Source organism: Gopherus evgoodei, chromosome 19 (assembly GCF_007399415.2).
Source record: "Gopherus evgoodei ecotype Sinaloan lineage chromosome 19, rGopEvg1_v1.p, whole genome shotgun sequence".
In the NCBI taxonomy this organism is placed as follows: domain Eukaryota; kingdom Metazoa; phylum Chordata; order Testudines; family Testudinidae; genus Gopherus; species Gopherus evgoodei.
In genome coordinates, this window is record NC_044340.1 from 18,594,128 (window position 1) to 18,616,335 (window position 22,208).

The window sequence follows — 22,208 nt, forward strand, 5'->3', positions numbered from 1 at the left end:
CTTTGAATAAAGAGGGTAATTATTTGAAAATTTATTAACTGCTGCTTGGCCAGTGAAGTTTCCAGATCAAATGACATAGTGAACCTACTCCTGTTCAGTGATGCAGCAATTTATATTACTGATTGGTCTTTAAAACCTCTGGCACAAAACCGGTTGTGTTTTCCAAGCCAACATAGTATCCGGGTGTCAAATTTCAACCTCTGAGTATAAATAAAGACATTAATGGTATTTATCAGTTTATCAGTAATAAAAGACTCACTTGTACTATATTAGGAACAGCTTAATTTAGTACAAAAAGAAGAGAGCTCCCTCCCCACACACTGTTTTTAGTTATACTTTAGAGAACTGGGTAAAGACTCTGAACTACAAATGAAATACATGCTCCCACTGAAGCTGCCTAGCTGTTAACTCTTCAATGCTCTTTAACAGAAGCATGCTAGAAACTACAGTGTTTGCACTATGTATTTATCTCAATATACAACGCACAAGGAGTTCCCTGCATTTACCTATTATTGTACCCAAACAAAACAACGAACCTGCAAAAGCACAACAACAAAAGGAAACATGATAAAAACCGTTTGCTCTTTGGTAGAGCTACCATCATTTTACCCACCACTAAATTATTTCGATAGGAAATAAATGGTCAAGTTAGCTTATGTATGAATCGGAAATACCATTCTCTACATCCCCATCCTTTGTGCTGAGCAATGCATGCAACAAAGCCTTAACCACACATGGCATGTATCACTGCATGCCACCACTGTTTGTTTTGATAGATCCTTTTGGTGTATTGTGCATTTACAAACCAAACTGAACTGGAAGGGAATTAAGACAACACTGCCATATACATATTACTGTTTGTTCATTTAGCGTACCCTTCAATGGTTCAAAAAATGACTCAGTATGCATAAGTTGTTCTTTCCTTGCCTTTGCTTGAACGTCGTGTGCTAGTTAGAATCACTGCGTACTCAGCTTGTGCTTTGAGATAGCAGATGGATTCTGGTTTTGAATATACAGATTTCTCAGAGCCATCAAAGCTTCATATTAAAACAGGCAATTTATTAACAATAAAACTAAAGCACTCTGACAAACACAAAAAGAGTTCAGAGTTATTAATACAGTTCCACTGAGAGGCAGGCTCAGTATGCCTTGCAATAAAAGTACCAACTATCTATTGGTAACAACAAGCGTTCAGGGCATATAGCCAAACAAGTCAATGGCTGAATTTCCAGGTCACTAAGCAATCACCACCTACAGCCATGCACAGCTCCCAGAAATGCCTGCATCTCGTCATGCTCCCCATCTCCACTAGGAGTCATCATTCAATGGCAGGCTGTAATTTTGCCTTGCGGCTACTCTGTTTCCAAATGTTCCAGAGCAAAAGAAACAACTCCAAGGGATTCATCTCCCACATCAGCCACCTATCAAGCCTGCTGTCAATCTGGTAGGAAAAGGAAGTATAGACGCAAGAGGGAGATACAGTGGCTGGCCACTCTGAGGAAAGGAAAGGGAAGACAAAAGCCAATAGCTTTTTGACTCACTCTGGGTTTATAAGCCCATATGTGTGGGTAACAGAACCTCAGCGAAGAGTCCCACATGACTCGCTCACATGGGGGAAAGAATTAGGAGCTCCCATCTAGGAGCCACTCAGAGCAGCTTTCATCTCAGGGACCACAGCACTCAAAAGAACTAAGAGCCCCAGTTTTGCTCATCAGATCTTCAACCACAAACCAAGCCCTCTAAGAACCTGGTTCTCTCTCTTTTGGATATATTCTTAAGTCAGACATCAAAGTCTCTCTTCTGCAATGCGGGACTAGGCACTCACTCTATGGTGACGATCCAGTCAACATCTTGATATCAACTACACGTGTCCTATGCCAATGAAACATGACCTCTATAGCGTCAAGATAAAGGACAATTAATTATTCACACACACAGGATGAAAAAGGGCACCGATATGTCAATTAAGAATGAGAATCTTCTCAAGTGCCTAAATGATTTAGGAGCATAAGTCCCATGGACTTCGAGTCAGACTCCTAAAACACTTTTGAAAATAGCACATAAGTATTTTTGAAAAACCTTTACTCATCTTATTACTCATTTTATTATGGAGATGGTCAGATTTCCTCCAGATCTTCTTGCTGAATATTTCATCTGAATTTTGGATTTATAATCATGATAAAACACAGTGAACCAACCATTGAAGGAAAAAAACCCAAACAAACTGGTCAATGTCCAATTTCAACAAAAACAGAAATAAATTTTTTGTTAAACAGAGAGAGCAACCAGTGACTAAGAAATGTAACTGAGCAACAGCATTTATTTCAACCCCTGTATTCGAAGTCCTGAAATGATAAGGGCATTACTAGCCATCACCCAACAGGAAAAAATAATGGTGTCCTTTCTCATGAGTTACTGCAACACCCTCAACACCTCTTGGTTTGTTTTTTTGCTAGCAGGTGAGAAAGTTCAGCAAGAAAAATGTTGACGCAGTTAATAAGTGCTTCCTGTCAGTTTCCACTTCTCTGGTGGTGGCAACGCCTCTCAGCAGCACACGCTCAGACAAGCCCTAAATGAGAATGTCTCCATCCTTTGTTAGAGACAACGTGGGTGAGATAATAACTTTTATTGGACCAACTTTGGTTTTGAAAGAGACAAGCTTCACAGAACTCTTCTCCAGCTACTGTGACACTTTGAGTACCTTTCCCAGACCTGGAGAAGAGCTCTGTGTAAGCACATAGCTGGTATACATGACCCTGTAATGGATTTATCAACATGTTCTTCATGCAATAGAACAACAGCTCTGAGGCAGGATATGCTATCAGATAAAAGACTGAAAGCTCCCCAACTCAGCTTCTGTAATGCAAGAGGTTTTAACTCCCTGGCAACAGCATCCCAAGACAACTCCTCTTAGATTCCAATCATCACAGATTTTTGAAAACCGAGCACCGAGTAACATTTTGACAGATCATTTCATGTCCAGCGTGTGTAGCCGCCAACCCTTTTCTACACTAAGGTTTCAGGTCACAGCTGATAATACAATCTGATCTTTCAGAACACACTTAGCTTAGCAGAGAGACAGGAAATATTAGTCTTTCACCAGATTTTTCTGTTTCGTCCAGAAAGACCTCTGAGCTTTCTGCTTTCAACTGCTGTACGTGGAATTTAGTACAAGCAGAAAGAGCTTTCAAAGTAAGGAATGGAGAGGGAAAAAACATTTAGCCTTGGAAAATTCATTTTTGTAGATTTTGTAATGAAATAGGAGGTCTCACTGCAAGTCTCAGCCAAATCCCACAAGTCAGACAGCAGGTTCTTCTCCTAAGTGAATCCCAGAATGGCCATGATGGTGAAAAGGCAGGTGCAATGTCATACTACACAAATATTCAGAAATATCCAGCAGAACCATACTGTCCCCCCACCATCAGAGGGCACTGAGAAAAGAAACGTTGGGTAAGAACTCCTAAAGAACTGTCAGTGGCTTATATAAACTGGAGATGCTAGAAAGCCCCATATAGTCAATCCATTTCCCTGCCTTAGCCAATGTTTGATTGTTCCCTGCAGCATTATATCTAGTGTTTCATTTGGCTTAGTTTTAAATCTTCTCAGGTAACGAGACTTCAGCTAAATGCCTTGTTATTAAACTGATTTTAGTTAATAGGAAGCCAAAATAGTTAAGAGCAATTGTTTCGTTAAAACCTTGTCCTTTCAATGCCTCACCTCTTTAGAGCCAAACAGGGCCCTGGGAGCTGAAACGAAATCTAAAGCAGAGAGGGCTATGCCTAGAAAGCAAAGCCCTGCATGCAAGGGGAAGACAACACTCAGACAACAGGAGTTATTAGAAGGGAGTGAAACCTCTTGCTGGTAATAGATAGAAGCAATCCCATACACCCCCACTGCCCTGCTCTGACCTGGGTAACTAAACAAAAAGAAGCAGCCTGTATTGTCCTGGAAAAACATTTCTCAGTGTTCCAGAACAGTATTTGAATGATACACAAGACACATGGACAATATTTCCCAATAGGGACCAAGAGTAAACTTGTAGTTCCCCTGTTGAGCCATTTCACAGAAGTAGTCAGGACACTTCATTTCCACCTCCTGACTAGTGGAACCAGGGTAGGCCGAGCTCCTGTTTATTCTTTGGCTTGGCAGAACTCAATTGTTTTTCATAATATTGATGGATAATAGCAATGTTTATTTTAAATATTTTGTCTATTTAAATATCAACAATTGTGGGAAATTATGGGGGAATCAGACAAAAATTATTTAATGACAGTAGACATTGACATTCAAACAATTAAAGCTTTATAAGCTGGCTGTTTTAGCTAAAGTGTAAATACCTGCTTTAGGCAGCATTCGTTACAACATGTTTTGTATACATTCAAGCAGGACTCGAGTAAGTTCTCAGCAAGATTTCTTACTTTGCCAATTTCTAAATTTTGATTACCACTAAGGGATTTTTTTTTGCTTGTTTGTGCATGTAAAGGTGCAGTGAAATCAACATTTACCCCCAAAAAAAGCCAATCCTTCCAATCCTATGTATTCTGTACAGTCTTCTACAGAAGAAGTTTGAGCATCTTTAAGAAATGGAGCTCCCGTCCCTCCCCTTTGCAAGGATCACCTGTTAGAAACTGAATGGGAAAAGATAAAGGGCGGGAGGGGGAATGTTCACCCTCTCCCCCCAAGAAAACCCTCTTTTCTCTTGGTAGAAAGAACTGTGATTTTGGCTTTTGATAGAAGAGAGCTTTTGGGAACAGTTCTGAGAGTTAACAAAAATTGTCTGACAAGGAAAAATCTTGCTGTATGAACCTCTGGGTGAACCTGGGGAGGGAGAGTATGATCTGCTATCTCCAGTTGGCGCTAATGGACAGGTGAACATCACACAAATTGTATCATTTATTCCTCTGTCTGGGTTTCTCCAGAATTCCTGGAAAGTTTTGCTTGCTCAACCAGGTGGCGTTGTGCAAATCAACTACATTTTTTGAGGATGTGTTTAAAAAAAAAAAACAAACAAGTCAACATACCGGTGTGTGTCTGTCTGTGGGTCTCCAGGGCATCTTCTTTAGAGAACTGTACACCACACTGATCACAGACAAACGCTTTGGCACCCGCTAGAGAGGGGAAAAAAATAAAGAAAGAGCATATTATGAAGATACCCAGGCACAATATATGGCTTCAGATGATCCAATGGAAATAGAATCTGTAAACACCTTTGTCAGAGAAAATATTGCAACAGAGACCATTTAATGTACAGTAAGAAGGAAAGACAGACACAGACGACTTTAAGGTAAGAGTCTCTATGCCAAGTAAAACAGTGTCAGACTCTTCAGAACACTGCAATTAATGTGGATTTTGTTTGTAATAAACCAAACCAGAATAAGCTGAACAAGTCTATATCTAACATTGCTAACTAAAGCAGTATCCGAATCAGTATTTGATAATGCAATACCAATTATCCATGCTCGAGGACAGGATAGAGCAACTCTCTCTGTCACCATTTTGTGCTATCATTGTGAAAGTGATACAAACTAGGATAATTCCCAAAAAGGGAGGAAGTGTTCGCTTTGTAGACCAGGAAATCCATTTCAGTAGAAGGATCAAATATTTTATACCTAGTAAGAAAATCCACAGATCCCAATTTAACCAGGAGCAGAGGGTGTTTTGCAGCACCAAAAGAATAAACACAACAAAAGAAAACATATGGTTGTAGTAGCTCAGAAAAACAGCTTCATAATAAAATACACTATTAATATTACATTGCTCTTTAAAACCAAAGAGCTGCTTTCCAACAAATTAGATATTTGTTTAAAAAATCATTAGACATCAGTGACTTTCACCAGAGTTGTAACTGATCTAGTTTTAATTGGTTTTCCTGCACTCTCTGCCAATTGTAGCAGTTATTACCAGTATCTAAAGAAGAGAGGAAAGAAAGAACGCAGCACCATCTGATAAGAAATGTGGCAGAAACAACACAATTTAGTGAAAGGCACAGATATTTCTCTGATTATTAGAGAGATGTGGTATTTGTGGGAATTCTTAGAAAATTGCTATCAACATGCACTGCATATAGTGGGTCAGAGGCTCTAGTTATAATGAGAAAAAAACAGGATGTCTAACAGCAGATAAGTAACTTACAGATAAAAATAGATTAACACTATACACAATCTTCTAAGCATATGCTGCCAGGACAAAGCTGTGAACGCATTTGTTAGATTTTGAAGTTTGATTCATCTGCTGCAAGAAAACTAAACAATGATTAGAGTATGACAAGGTAACCTTCACTGGTATGATGCGGGGAAAAAAAGCCAGCTACCTCACTTGTTGTTTATACCTTAGCTACATAGCTTCACCGGCTACTTTTGAAAGCGTTCCCATCATGAGACACCAAAATGCTATGTGGCTTATTTCCAGGAATTCAGATGGCATTTCTCATCCTCATCCTGTCCCTCCAAATGGAATACAAAGAAAAGTACTTCACTGCCCCCCTCAAAAATACAGGGCTTTAGAGAAAGTTGCAGGCAGAACAGGTACAGAAAGACAGAGGTGCCATGAGATCCATTAAATAGAGAATTCCTTTGCCTTTAAATTGTCTTAGTAACAGCTGGCTCACGGGCAGAAATATTTGGCAGCAGTGAAATTAAAAGTGATAAATTTTCTCGCCAAGCTTTGATCGATAATAGAGGTCTCATCTGTTAATCAATAAGACAGTCTGCCTGTTTACTGTGCATATGTTGTTCTCTGCTGCCTTCGGTATGATGTCAAGTTTGCATTCAAAACAACTCAACTGTGCATAAACCACATGGCTGTTCCCTTTAAAAAAAAAGAAGAGAAAAAAAAAGGCACTCCAGTGACATCATATAGCTGGTTACACATTTAGAAAGCCATTAACGGGCACTTGCTCCTTTCAGGTACATGGAATTTTTTTTAAGTGTATATATTTTTATTCAGGCAGATTATTTCTTAAGAGCTTCTTTATGGGATAAGACTTGAATACAATATGGATGTGGCCAACTTGACTTCCAGCCAAGCTTACGCTACCCTAGTTCAAAGAGGAAGGAGATAAAGAGAACAAGCAAGGATAGGATGCCAGCTGCCCCTTTCCTCCACTAACAAAGTACTGCTTTAATAACAAAACACAGCTCTCTTACCAACATAATTAGAAAGGTCAGTTCTATTACAGTCTGTCATGCCAGAGATTACTCAGAGAATGTTTTGTTCCTGGATCAATGACCCAAAAGGCCAGTACAGTTCCTATTGGTACTGCACATTTACCGAATAGCCAAAGGCTGACATCTCTGAGACTTAGGGTAAACCAGTCTGATTGTAGACAAATGGCAGCTCGTTCAAGCCATTTACTTTTTCCTAAAACAGAAAAAAAAGAAGAAGAAAAAAAAAGCATGTAGTCCATATTTAACCCCAAGCTATGCTAATTTGTGGCAGGTTTTGTTTTGTTTTGTTTTTTTAAAAAAGATGCACTTTTGGGTTCCTGCACATCAAATACAGCATGTCTGAAATGACTCACTTCTGTACTTGCTCTGCTGTTCTGGCTGGCCGCACTGCATTAGAAGCAGCAATATATGACAGGAGGAAGAATGCTAACAAGTTTGGGGCAGTCTGGGACAACTTCCTGCCATACCAAGAAAATTGATAAAATGATACATGCAGTGGGCAGAAAACCAGTTTGAGCAGATGGCGTGCCAAAAATGAAAACATGCATGCAGATGTATAGTAGGGCCTTAACAGCCTGATTCTCGGAGGTGCTCAAAACCCCAGACAGTCACTCAACTCAATGGTAGTTCAGGAATGCTCAGCAACTCTGAAAAATCAGGCCATTAATTTGATCAGATATAATAGTTTGCCCTAGCTTACAAATACAGACATGCACTGCTAGCAATGCAGCCCTGCCTTCCAGCTTCAATCAAGCACTGTATCAGTTTAGTATTGGCTACCTCCATTGGAGGCTTATATCCTGAACTCGAAGGGAAGGACATACTCTTTGGTCTAATAGACCCTTTCAGTCTTTCACTTTCCTGGAGCCTATGATATACAGATCACCTTGTTAGGTTTCTGTGCTGTTCTTTATTAAAATAAAAGCAGCTTTGATAAGCAATTGCACTGCACTGTCCAGGTTTAAATTAACACAGCCCAGTTCTATAAACTCCTGGGAAAGCAATGGGTGAACAATGGATAGGCCACGGTATCCTGAGATATGAAGCCACTGAGCAACGTGCAATGAAAGGAAAGTTTGGCCAAAGCCTGTAGTAAGAAGCATGTATTAACTTGCACCTAGAACACAGATTCATTTGGTTAATAATGGCCAAAAAATTTCAAAGCCACTTTACATGACTCATGTCAATGGGCATTAAACTCCCGAGTTACATAGGCACTTAGGGAAATTTTGCACATGATGTACAGTAAACAGTCACTGGGGGCAACAAAACTACTCAGATGTGTCAAACTCCTTCAAGCCCCCAATGGGAGGCACCACCCCAGAAGTTACATCAACCCGATACAGCAGCAAGTTTCACCAACGTACCACATCAGCTAAGGCAGCACAGTAAATAGGTCATCACTTAAACACCTTCAGGTCATTTTCCGCTTGTCCTAGACACCATTAAAACCTTGATGTTCACTGCTTATGGCTGTGAACCTGCTGTATTTGCAGCATTCCCTGACCCAAGCGTAGCAGTGTTGTCTCTTTTGCCCATGTGGAAGATGAAGTTTCCTGATTGGGTAGGTCCTTCTTTAGTCTCAAGATGTTTATCAAGGGTCAGGAGCAGGTGGGTCACCAAAGAAATCTGCCAAAGAAATCTGACTGGGGACTGATAGCTACAATGCTGTGTGACCAGGACACAAACCAACCCACAAGGCTGCAATGCTACCAAGCCTGACTGCAGAGTCTTGTTGGGCTGGAGAAGCAAACAAGCCCACCGGCACCACCCCATCTTCAAAAGAGATGATAACCATCAAGACAAGATGGGAGACAGACAACACTAGAAAAATCTTATTCATTTTTCCAAGTTCAATAGGCAGTTTTTGCAAAGCAACAGAAAAATGCTCGCCCTCTGGGAGAAGTTGGCTCATGTACTTGGGCATGCCTGGAGTATGGCTACTGCTAACCCCCATGTGCCACCCAAAAACCCACGAACAAAAATTGTGAGATGCAACTGGAATGAGAAAGGGGCGGGGGAAAATCTCAAAGACTAATATTATAAAAGCAAAACAAAAAAAATCAAGAGCTTGCCAGCATCTAATGGAGGGTTTGAAAAATTCCTTGAGATTTTAAAATAAACATCTTGAATGTTCTGATGAGATATGCATGCTTGGTTACATAAGGAAGTACAGAGTGTACCAAAACAGCATACCCCAAAAAAGCATAAGCTGTCAGAACAATAAGTACAGACATAGGGCATTTTACAACAGGCTATGCCGTACAGTTTTATTTACAGTACCTCTTATCAGTCAGGGAATAGTACACTGCTTGCCAATTTCAAAAGGCCAGTACTGTGTGTTCTTTCACTCAAGTAGATGTGTACTCCAGGCAGGGAATTTTTTTAACCAACAAAACAAAAATTGATACAGAGCCAGAATTCCTGTAATGTACACATGATCGGGCGGGGGGAGGGGGCAGAGAGGAGAAGAGAATGCAGTGATTGAGCATGTAAATAGTTCAAGGTTAATTTTAATATGTGAGTCACCAGGAAAAATGTCATCCAGCATCTGCGCTTATTATAACAGAGTTTAGAAAAAAATGGAGATGTTTATTAAAGAGCTCTGGAGATCCCATGCTTAAGAGCAATACATCAAAAACGTTCTGGTGTTACTTAAGAAAACACCTATAGAAACTATTAGTCCATTAAAATGTAAATATTGTTTGAGGTATTTTTAGTAAGGGGTTTGCATTGCCTACAGTATTCTCTCTCTCTCTTCATATGATCTACCCAACAGGACGGAACTTAGCATGGTGCTAAGGGTCAGCTGTGATGGAGAACATGCTTTGTAAGTGGCACAGATTCTCAGAGGCTTACATTTATATTTGTACAAGTACATTTATAGCCCCTGCCTAATAAAGGTCCATGCTGCAAAGGACTGGCATAAACATACAACAGAGCGGCTGCTTTTTCCATTCAGCAGGATTCTGCATAGTCACTGCTGTCCTCTAGACTGGCTGCAAACCTCCATACTCCTCACCCGTCTCATTCAGCATTATTCTGTTACCCTGAATGTAGCAAACAGCGATAGCGCCTTCTCCACAGCCCCGAGACACTAACTGTACCTCCCAAAAAACAACCCACTGTGGTCACCACCGCTCACAAAGAACAAGAGATACGAGACAGCTTCTGCTGCCTTTTGGAGAAGGAGTGGTGGCAGTGGAGATAAATAATCCAAGCATAAATGTGGATGAAAATTAAGAACTGCTTTTTTTGAGTGATGCTTCCAAACTCAACAGTAAAGCGAAGCCTGCTTCAGCACTTGAACTCCATTATCTCATAAAACCTGAACACGAAAAACCCTTGTGCCTTAGGACTGCTGGCATTAGGGTTAGGGAGTCTGGTAGCCAAGGAAGAGGCTGAGCACCAAGTACCACATAGTAAGGTATCAGCACATAAGCCTCCTTGTAACTGGCCAGCATCACTTTTTGGCCATGGAAGAATGAAACTTAGTAGCCAACAGAGGAAACCTGTGTGTCCATATACTGCCCCTACCTGTTATTCTCTTGGTCAAAATTAAGGAAGATTGTCATTTGGGACGGGGTTACTTTAAACATCGAGAAAGTGAAGGCTAAGTGTGAATCCTTGACTAAACCAACTAGTGTTTGTATTGCATTAGCATCTAGACATCCATGTGAAGCATCTCGGCCCCACTGTGCAAGATACGTACAAAGGGACAAGATGGTAGAAGGGAAGATGCCTCACAGAACGCTGAATATTTGTTTATTAGTAGCGCTTTGTGACAGTCAATAGTTTCCTTCAAATGTGCCTTGGGGGGTGTCTGTCTGTCTGTCTGTCTGTCTCTCTCTCTCTCTCTCTCTCACACACACACACACACACACACACACACACACACACACACACACACACACACACACACACACACACACACACACACACACTTTTTTCAGGCAAAACCTCCCAACACTTTTCAGAACCTGTTGGTCTTACTTTGGGTTTGTACAATGCCTGCTCAATGGACCTCTGCATCTCATTAGGCGCTACCAGAACAGACAGACTGAATAGCCAGGTTCAGAAGGTTTACAGGAGTAGGGTGACCAGATGTCCCAATTTTATAGGGACAGCCCCGATTTTTGGGTCTTTTTCTTATATAGGCTTCTACAACCCCCCACCCCCATCCCGATTTTTCACACTTGCTGTCTGGTCACCCTATACAGGAGCAGCTCCCCGAAACTAGATCTCTGATAAGCTGTGACTCTTCTGACAAGGCTGCAAAAGGTAGTTATAAAAGGAACCACTACAATTATTGTGGGTGAGAGAGAAAAGAGTTCATTCTCACGTGGCTAAGAAGATCAAACTGGAATTGCTGAACATGTTTGAAATGGAGCATATTAAAAATACTTGGCCAAGGAATGCCAAGTTTTAAACTGCATTCTAGCACATCTGGGCAAACTCCAACAGGAACCTGGCAGCCAGGGATTTTCTAGCACCAGTTGAATGTGTTCAAACCCAGACAGTTCCAGCAGCGTAGCAAGACCACACTAAAGCCATTCTAGTAGAAGTAGGCAAGGCAGCGAGGAATAGTAAGCCTGAGCCACAAACAATCAAAAGCTAGACTGGCAGCTTTTGATATTCTTAGGGTAACAAAGAAGGGGCACATAGGAAAAGCACAGGCTTAAGACAGAGCTGACATGGACTCACAGGTGACTTGCTTATTACAAACTGGCTTCTTCCAAGACATAGAATTCGAAGAGAAATTTAGAGGTTGGATTATCAAAAAAACAACCAAAATGTGTCCAAAACACAGTCATTTCTTAATATTCATGTAGAAAATGTCACTTTTCTTTGGGAACCAGGTCTAATGATTTGTCGACTAGCTACCAAATTACTGGGGAAATGTGGCAGACTCTCTCCCTACAAGTGAGAGAGCATTAGTCTACACTTTAGCTATACCAGTAAAGTTTACAAAAGAAAAAAGAAAAAAACCAAACACGATCCCCAGGTCTTTTGCTCTCTGGATGTTACCAAGGTGACACAAGAAGAACATATCCAAGCTCCTTATCTCATCTGGGGTGCTGATCTGTAGAACGGTGGTGAGTTTCTGGCAGCTTTTCTTTCCGCCTCCTGGAATTGAGACCAAAAACTTCGAAAGGCCTCAGACCACTGTAACATGGCTTCAAGCCTTGAGGCAGTTTCCTTCTTCTACTTGCAAGAAGGTTTTATGCTCTTCCAGACTTTACTGGTTCTAGTTGGACAGGTTTACCTCCCAAGGGAGCTGCGCTCATGGGGACAGGCCCACTCTTGTAATGACACTGCATGGTGACTTTTTCAGTCTTATGGGGCCTCATAGGAAACCAGATCCCCAAACTAGTACCCAGAGTTTTCTGTTTGCTAAACTCACTGTTGGTGCACGATGATCCTGCAGATAGGAGAAAAGTTACAGAGGCACACAACTTGCCCCTCTCCAATTACTGATTACCAGGCAGTCTGACCTTTTGCATTCCTCCTACACTATAAGCTTATTGATGTCCTCCTCCCTCTATTGCTCTCCCTGCCCACACAACCACCAGAATGCAGGCAAATAGGCATATCAGTCTGGACTGGGATATTCACCGAATTCACAGAAGTTCTGGGCAGAGCCAGGGGTAACACACCAATCTCACTGACTGTTCAGTTAATCTGTGCTAGAATTCTTCAAATAGGCTTTATCCAGTTTGATTTTGGACTCTCCATCTTGAACTGAGATCTGGAAATTGCATGCATCAATGTGAAGGAATGATTATGAAAGACAAAATGCAAAAACAACCAACAAAACTGGTCTCTCGTAGATCTTCTAGATGATCTTGTGGGTTCCTGTGCAATACAACCGGATGCTACTCAGGCGTTCAACTCCTCCTTGCCTCTACAGCCAGTATCGATGGGATAGGTGCCTACGTAACCCACTTGCCTTCACAACGTAAGAGGGCATTTGACAGTTTCCCAGCCTGTCTGCCCGACCCCAGTCCTTGTTCCTTTCCTTCCACAGGAGAGGTGGTTACCTTAGGGTATGTCTATATTACCCGCAGGATCGGTGGGCAGCGATCGATCCAGTGGGGGTTGATTTACCGTGTCTACTCTAGATGTGATAAAATCGACCCCTGAGCGCTCTCCCGTTGACTCCGGTACTCCACCAGAGCGAGAGACAGGGGCGGAGTTGTTGGGGGAGCGTCAAAAGTCAACTCACCTCAGTGAGGACACTGCAGTGAGGAGATCTAAATACATTGACTTCAGCTACTTTATTCACACAGCTGAAGAGGAGTAACTTAGATTGATCCCCAGTGTAGACCAGGCCTTAGAGAGACTCACTAAAAGAGTTGGTTACAAGTACAGGGCCAGGCCCTTAGCTTGTGTGGTTCCACTGAATTCAACAGAGCTTTGCCAACAGAGCTGAGATCTGGCCATTGTACCTGCCAGAAGCTGCAGATAAAGATGAAAATGTCCTTGATGATTTTTGCTTAATAAACCAAAAGGCACCCAAGAATTTCACTCACTAAGCCCTCACTATTTTCAATTCATTTAAAAGAAAGAACAGAATCCTTCAGACTCCCCTGGGCATTTACACTGCAAAATGCAGAGACAATTGATCAACTGCCAGCTGTCTGGTTCAACTCTGACTTTAGAATAAAGCAAGCAGCAAGCCTTATCATTTGACTACATCTTCTGTAAAATATCCCGAGTCTCAAAGAGGCAGCTTAAAGGTCCTGATTAAGTGATACCACTAGGATAGCGCGACGTCTTCAGAAAACTTCAGCTGATCTGAAAACAGAGCTTTTCTATTTTTAGTCACTATCAACCTAATAATACTTCCCAACACTCATTCCGTTTAATTACTTTATTGAGGACAAGAAATAGGCTCTCCAGTTTTAACACTTCTGATGTTAGGAAGTAGTAAAATGTTCTAACTGGTTAAAAATGACACTCGTTGGCTTGCCTTTGGTGTTTCTGAAACCTTAATTGTGGCTCGGGCAGTGGATCTAAAGATCCTGGGCTGTTTCATAGCTTTGATTTCTACCCCCCCCCTTCACCATAATTGAGGTGTTGCATTACAAATATGGCAGTGGCATTTTCAGAGTAAAAATATATATTCTGAGAAGCTTGACTTACAAGACAGAATTTTTCCCCCATCGCGCTTAATGGCTGTGCTTAGCTTTTTCTATTGTTTTGTTTTGTTTAGCCAGGAGAATGGTCCGGGTGTGTAACTGTTTACTGTATTATGTCCTGAACATTAAAATGACATTCAAATTGGGGCTTGAAAACAGAAGTATTTGAGATGTAATAGAGGACCTGAAAATTGTGGATATGGAAATGCACTATTGGTAACTGACTCTCATGCCTCTCTGCTACTTGGCAGCACAAAGCATCCAGAGATGTGTTTCCAACATACAACATGAAGATGAAACCGATTGTTCCTACCTCAAACACCGTGTTTTAAATAATCTTTCACCCCCCTCCCTGCTTCTACTAGATTTCATTTAGAGTCATTAATGTTATCAAGACGACAGACCGAGCACATCTTTTCAAATAGGGTTTTATAAAAGGACCCTTTTGCCTTTAAATGCTGCGAGTCCACTCCTCTGCTTAGGTGTTCAGCTACCTTCATAAACCTGCCTTTCCTACAAAGGCAGACAAGTAATGCCTCATTAACCTTCCAAACTAATTTTACAGTTTACTAAAACACTGTTTTCCTGCACCCATTTAAGCATCCCTGACTGTGATAAACTTTTATGGGGATGGCAGAAAGGAGAAAGACAGAAGACAGGTGATGACTGGGGAAGAGATTAACAGACAACGACATGCTTCCGCATTAAAGGCTTGCAATTTTTATCCACAAGAACTGGATGACAGGCACAGCCTTAGAGAACAGTAATGGCAGGAGCAGTGTCTTTGTGTCAAAGGGCTACCAGAGGTCTTCCTGTCTACAGGAATCTCTCTGCAACAGGATTCCTTGATGCTCTGACAATTACAAGGCATATTCCACCCTGAGTCGCAGGTGCATGAAGGGCATAAGCCACAGATGAATCTGACCAGGACTTTCCCTGCTAGTCTTGTGTTGAAGGAATGGAATTCTCTCCAGATTTCTCACCTTCCTGGTGTTACTTTAATTCAGCCCAGCCCCACAGCTCATCTCAGAGCCCAGGAAAAGGCCCTCTAATTCATCTAAAACCTCTGCCTGGTGGAGAGAGATTTTCCAACAGGATTGCATGAAGTCTTGCTTAAGGTACTCATTTAAGACCTTTGACCTGAAAACTGCAACTGCATATAGGTACCATCCTCACCCTATTCCACCAGGATCAGGTGGGACAACACCCAACGCAGGGCTCGCATGCAGCCACTAAGTGCTTTATTACTGCCATATAAACAGGAAAAAAAAAGTAAAGCTACCATACATGTTAACGGCACTCTAACAAGATCACCAAAGCAGTTCAGATTTCTTGGACTTCTGTTTCCTCTCAACGCATTGCATCCAGTATGCTTGTGAGATTCCAAAGTAGGCTTTACACCAGAGTTTTCCTTATTTGAACACTACCAAAACCACATTTGTTGGTTACAAGCCTGCCTCAAAAACATCAGGCCATCGTTCTTCACTGGTTCTCTTCACAGATGTGGGGTAAATTTTCAGTGAATTGCACAGGGTGTTTTCTAAGACTTCTGACTCCCATTAAAAGTCAATAGAAAAAACCTACACAGCTATAGAAATAGGCTCCTGTGGTTTCTTAAGTAACAGCCACCAATGACCATCTGTAAGCAGAATGGGGAACCTCTCCTCTCTGACAGGGGAAAGCTGCAGTCTTGGCTGGGCTGCTTGGGAAATGACAGCTGTTAGACCCACTTCTGCCCTGAAGGCCCAGAAAACCCTCGACCCACTGTTTTCAACACTAAACTTGACTGCCACGTAGGTGTTCCATTTTAATCCTAAAGCGTGGCATATTATGTACCTGAGTTTGAGCAAGCATTTGGAGAGCGCATTCCTTCAAAACATTTAGCCCATTTACTTTAAAATAAAAGGAGGCAATAACACTTCTCTGACATTGTGTCTAGTGCAAGGAGGTTGAAAGGAATCTGAATGACTCCGTGAATACCGGATTCCCTTCCAGCTGTATTTCCACAACTCATCAGTGAGCGTTTCATGTATAATAAATATATTCCCAGCCCCTTCTAAAACACAAGAGATTAATATATAACTACCATTTTTTGAAATGCTGCACAGGACAATAATGTGGAGGGGAAATATAGATTTTTTTAAAAAAATTGCAAAGTAAATTTATGTGTTGTCGTCGCTTTACTACCTAATTAATTCAGTAATTTCAAAAACAATTGTATTTATGTTCCATTTACCACATCAAAAGTACAAAGAAAAAAACACTGATGCTAAAATAATACCTCAAGGCATCTATTTTTAATCAGTTAAAAAAAACTGGTTTCTATACAATCTCTCTTGGGCAGAACACCAACTCTAGGAGAAAGAAAACAGCCAAGCCCTCTGTGAGGGCCTTCCTGGCTGCTGAAAACAGAGCTTGTCAAAAAAAATAAAAAAAACAAAAAAAACCACACATACACACACACACACACACACCACAAATCCATAATGGCCTGAGGCTCCTCTCCAATCTATTTTCTGCTCAGCTGGTTTTAAATGAAGTTATTATGAGTCATTAAAACACCCGCAAGCCTGTGGAAGTCAGCCAATTACAATTTTAAATTTAGCCTGTTCTCTACCCCAATCTCTTGTTTTCTTCTTTTGCCCACATAAAGCCGCTGTGGGTTTTTTTATTATTTTTTTTTCCCTTTTCCCCTATTTCACCCAAAGTGGAAGAGACAGTTATAAAAATGTCTTGTATTTTATGTCAAAAATACATCCCAGGGCCAAAAGAAGGAAACCAAGAATAGTTTCTGTGATCGGGAAATGCAAAAGGTTTTTTTGGGGGGTGGGGTGGGGGTTAGTATTAAAAAAAAGGAATCAGTGAATATAAAAAAAAATTACAAAGCATAGGTTTTAAAAAGGTAAAGACAGACTTCTAAATTGAGCATGAATGTCAGGGTAAGTCACCAAATATGAGCTCATTTCGTTTTTAAATCTGGAAGGTAATGGTCTGTGCTGTGCTATTAGAGTAAAGGAATAATTTTCAGCTTTCTTGTAAACCTCATTGTACAATTGCCTGGGATATAAAAGTAGCCCCCACCCACCCCAAGTCGAGCTTGTTGAATACAGTTTCCTGCATAATCATAGTGGTTTATGCTGCTTAAAGCAGGTTTATAAACATCTACTGTTATCTTTGGGACAATCTGGCTGACTAGCACATGCATTTCAAATCAGCCTGAATGTTCTTATTTGCTCTCAGAAGGAGGAAAAAGATCATTGGGGAAGAAAAATAGCATCCAGGTTCAATGGGAGAGCACCACATCCATAAGGACATTTTGGCCATGTAGATTAAAAAACCCTGTGGCTTCTGACTCACACCCAGCCCACCCTCTATTCAAAACCTACACAGTCCTCTTTCTGCAAGAGGTAGATTCCAAGACGCCCCACAAATAGCCTTGTACAGTGGTGGTGCTTTTGGTTCCGCACAATTAGATCTGTAGCAAGTTGTTATAGATATTTAGACAATTGTTAAAGCCTCCTGAATGGTTCGCATAAAAGGCACCTGGATAACCACCTTCACGTGCTGTGAGGTTGACGGGGTGACCAGAGCACGTTTCCCGGACACTGCCAGTGCTCCCATATTACCCCAGCAATGGCACAGTGCACAACCTAAATTTCTGACAGCATCTCAAATTTAGGGGTGCATTTGACATTTTTATTCCACAGTCCATTTCATAATGCCCTAGCATGGACCAACTCCCTTGGCCAAAGGCCTGGCAACCTCCCCTACATGAAGCGAAGGCCCCTTTGCAAGAGAAAACTCTTTGCACTTTTCTATCTCCCCAATTCCCATCCATCGATTGATTTTTCAATCCACAGACAACCAGGAATGCCTGTGAAAACCTAGTGTGGTCTAGGACTATGGGTAGAGAACCATCACCCAGGTTTTGTAGTTGTCTAAAGGACAAATGCTCAGAATCAGAAACTTTGGCATTCTTCAAGAGGGACCCTCTCAAGATGGCCTTTATGGTTTCTCCATTCTCAGCTTCCAGTATAGGGTTAAATATATAAACCCAGCAAAAATTTTGTCATTGGCTGCCATCCCCTTCCATGCTACTGAGATGCAACACATTGACTTGATTCTAATCTCCGCACTGATGAAGTAATAACTCCTGATTTACACCAGCATGAGAGAAGAATCTCTTATGTTCGCTCAATAAGACTTTGGGTATTGTGGACTAGAGCTGGGGCTCCCTGAAGAAACATTCCTTTGGGAATTCCTGATTTCTGAGGGGCTGCCAACTCCCCTTTTCTTTTCCCCCTCACAAAGCTGAAAATTGATGGCTGGGTGGAGGAAAGATGGCTCTTTCGGGGGACATATGGCTAAAAATCTTTTTCCAAATGGTTCCTGACACCTAGTCAGTAAATGGCAGCAAAACGTATACAGCTATAATATCACATAGCCAGTGCATCTGAATAGACCCAGAACAATTTCAGCAGCTTTTTACACTTGCTGATTTTAGAAGAATTCTGACAAGATGTTCATCCACAAACTTAATTTGATTGAAGCGAGTTCTTCCCAAAACAGGAAAGTGAGAGATTTGTTTTTAATGCAATGTGTAAGTGGAGCTTTTAAGAGGTGACCCCTTTTGCCACAAATCATGTCAAACGAGAAGCATCACAAGTGCTAGGTCAAAGGAAAAACTATCAGCATTCCAAATCATATTTTAATAGGTCACATTGGGATAGAGGAAGAGGGAAGAAGGGCATCTAAATGTTTGGGCTTGTTCCTTAAAACATTCAGGTCCATGAAGGATTCAGCATTCAGAGGTGGGCTGTGCAGGTCTGATGCAAGAATCTTGCCATCAGCCAAGGTGCAACTGAAACTGAGAAAGGCATAGAGGTCAGGCTGCAAATTCTGCCCATCCAACTTTTCCCTTGTGCCTAGTTACTGAAGCATTTCTGTGCCACATCACACCAGACTCTGAGTCACCTACCTGCAAGCAGGGCAAAGGTCAGCACAGAGTGATGGATTGGCTGCTCCTAAGTTCCTGGGTTTTGGTTGGCTTGTGTTCTGCCCCGAATGCCATTTTAGAGATGTAGTCCTGGAGTTTAGCATGTCTGGGTGTCACCTACAACATGGCTTCTGCCTCCCAACGTCCCTACCCGTCATGGTCGGAGAGCAAGAAAAAACAAGTTAAGAGCTTTTGTAAAGTCTGGAGCATTCCACCATTTTGACCATTTGTTGTCGTGCCTCTAAAAAAGTGCTCCTGCCAGCCATTTAAAAGAAGTAAGCCCCACATGAAGGGGAAAGCTTAGAATTCAGAGAAAAGGAATACATGAGACGGAAAGGCATTTGACTAAGCACTAACCACGTCATATCATCAACTTCATTTGCCTATTCCTCCCCCCATAGCAGCTTATGAATTTGTGGGACTATTTTGGGACTAAAAAATAATTTCGGTTTATCGAAAAATAGAGGTTATTACGCAATTTCCACTTTTCTCTCCACCCTTCAAGTAATGTTCTATCTGACAGCCCCCTCTCAGAAGGGAAAAATGACAAATCCAATCCAAAATTCAACAGCCTGTGTTCTGTTCAGAAAGCACACAGTGTACTGTACAGCCCATAAAACTCCAAACAGCCTCCAGACACTTCTGCAATCGTCCTCCATCAAAACACTTTGTCTTGCATACAAAAATAAGATACAGTGCTGAACAGAATACAAAATCAGCCCATTACAGTACAGGGAGGCTGCTACTTAGCAACAAGGGGGCTTTAAAGCTGTGATACTCTACAGGAAACAAAATCTGTCAAGCCTGTTGGGCAAATGATAAACATTAGCAGTATTAAAAAACACAAAAGCCATGTAAATGGATTGCATGCAACATGGGGAGGAATTTCATCTTGGGGTGAGGGGGAGGATGGTTTGATCATCAGCGTCACCCCAAATCTGGATGCCGAGTCCTGAGCATGTTTATGTCCTTTTCAGAGGGAGGGAGGGGAGATTACGGAATGTTTTCTAATACCGCAGCCTACAGTGAACTTTCAGAACTTTCCCATCTCGCATGCATGATGAGAAACTGGAGAGAAAATGGGTTACAGTGTGATGATCACATATAATTTAGCAGTATTAATGTAGACAGATGTGCACAAGATTTATTTGCTACAGAGCACACTATGGTGTAATGGGTCTCGGCATTACACTCTATGCATAATGCTTAGCAGAACACCTTGAATAACAAAAAGCATCCAAAAGAGGGGGAGGAGTAGTGACGGCTGCAAATAAATGTATTTCATCAGGTAAAGGGGAAAAATACCCTGGCTCTGGATCAGCAGCAGGGGCTAGGACTCCAGCCAAAACAGGAGCTAAAAAGCAAACCATATTCTTCCAGTCTCAGCTTAGACTCTTGAGGCAGAAAAGGAAAGCAGGGAGGGGTTGGGGGAAATGAAATGTATTTTTCATCAGCCAGTGTATAATTTATAAACAGCATTAAACAGTTTGTTTTCTTTTTTTCCTCTCTCCTGTGTATGAGGGTTGGACAGCATTCAAGCCTGCATTAATTTCTGCTTTGGGTACAGTGTGTTCTTGGATGCACATCTGCGAATGATCATAAACTCTCTGGAATGCTGGCAGAACATCCAGACCTGCCGGCAAGCCGATGACATCACTCTGGGAATAAATTTGGGATGCCAGCCAAAATTCAAAAAAGGAGGGGGGAAAGGGTAGAGGGAGGCTGAACAATCTCCAAAGAATCTCAGCGCTGCCCTTTCTTCTTAACTTTGCATTGATGCGCACCCCGACTTCAGCAAACAATAACCTTTTTAAAAGCCAGCGGAGAGGGAGGCAGCTTAATTCCAAGATGAACTATCTGCTCCATCTCAGATACTTCTGTAGCTCAACACTTAATAAGGAGATAAGCGCGGAACATGAGGAGGAAGAAAAGTTTACATTTATTAGAGACAGGTAGCAAGTGAACTAACCACAGCTTTAGATCTTGGCTAGATAAAACCAGCCCACTAGGACACACAACGATCGTGGGACATGCTAGCAGAGAGGAGGAGGGCACGGGGGTTGGTGATTGCACAACACAGCAGATGAAAGGAAATGGCTAGTGAACCTTGGGCATCTTTGCTCCACGCATTTTGCCACTGGTTGTGTTGCAGCCTTTCTGTTCCTTCATGCCAGGCCCCAGATTTCAGCTGTCAGGGTGCTCCTTTATTCTTGTCACATCAGCAGCTGAAGTCAGAAAGCCTGCATCACCTCACCTTCCTGTCATGCAGATTATACATCAGGCGGAAGGAAGGAAGAGGCAGCTTCTGGGCTTTGCAGAATCCTACGAGTGCTCAAGCAGTAGCAACCTGGGAGAAGAGGACCCCAAAATCTCATCCCAACTGTACACCACCCAGTTGCGCGTGCCAGGGACTGACTTCCCCTCATCGCAAGAACTCTCTAACCCCCTGTAGGTCTCTAAGGCCAATTCAACCCTTCCCCACACCATAGCCAGGTCAACTTTTCTTAATGGCTAAAACGCTGGACTCAGATTTTGGCTGCCCTTAAAAACAGGGTGCAAGGTAAAAATTACCTCCTCTCTCCCAGGGGGGAAGAATCCCTGTGCTCTTTAAAGATGAGAGGCCATGGAATTTTAGTTCTGACTGTGACACTATGTGCCACAAATGGGATTTAGTTCAGTAGGGCCAGGCTGAGGGCAGACTTGTCTTCCCCTCATGGAAATCAACAGACATCTGAGGCTTGCTCAGAGGTGAACGTCGGCTGCAGCTTAGCAGTCACTTCTAGCCACATAGCCCCAGTCTGGCCATCTTTGTCTCCTCGTCACAACTGTGTCATTAGCAGCAATCTGGCTGGAAATATGACTCTCCACTGCCCTGGGCCACATCACAGACACCAACCTGCTAAG

The 22,208-nt window shown here is 42.0% G+C and overlaps 1 protein-coding gene across 4 annotated transcripts in view; it reads right to left on the reverse strand.

The window, feature by feature from the left end:
* Nucleotides 1-22,208, reverse strand: part of ZBTB16 (zinc finger and BTB domain containing 16) — a 173,598-nt gene that overhangs the window by 62,605 nt on the left and 88,785 nt on the right. For all 4 annotated transcript variants that reach the window (XM_030538387.1, XM_030538390.1, XM_030538389.1 and 1 more), the window contains exon 4: nt 5,022-5,108. In XM_030538387.1, the coding sequence (XP_030394247.1) occupies nt 5,022-5,108 (87 nt within the window). The remainder of the gene's footprint in view (nt 1-5,021; nt 5,109-22,208) is intronic.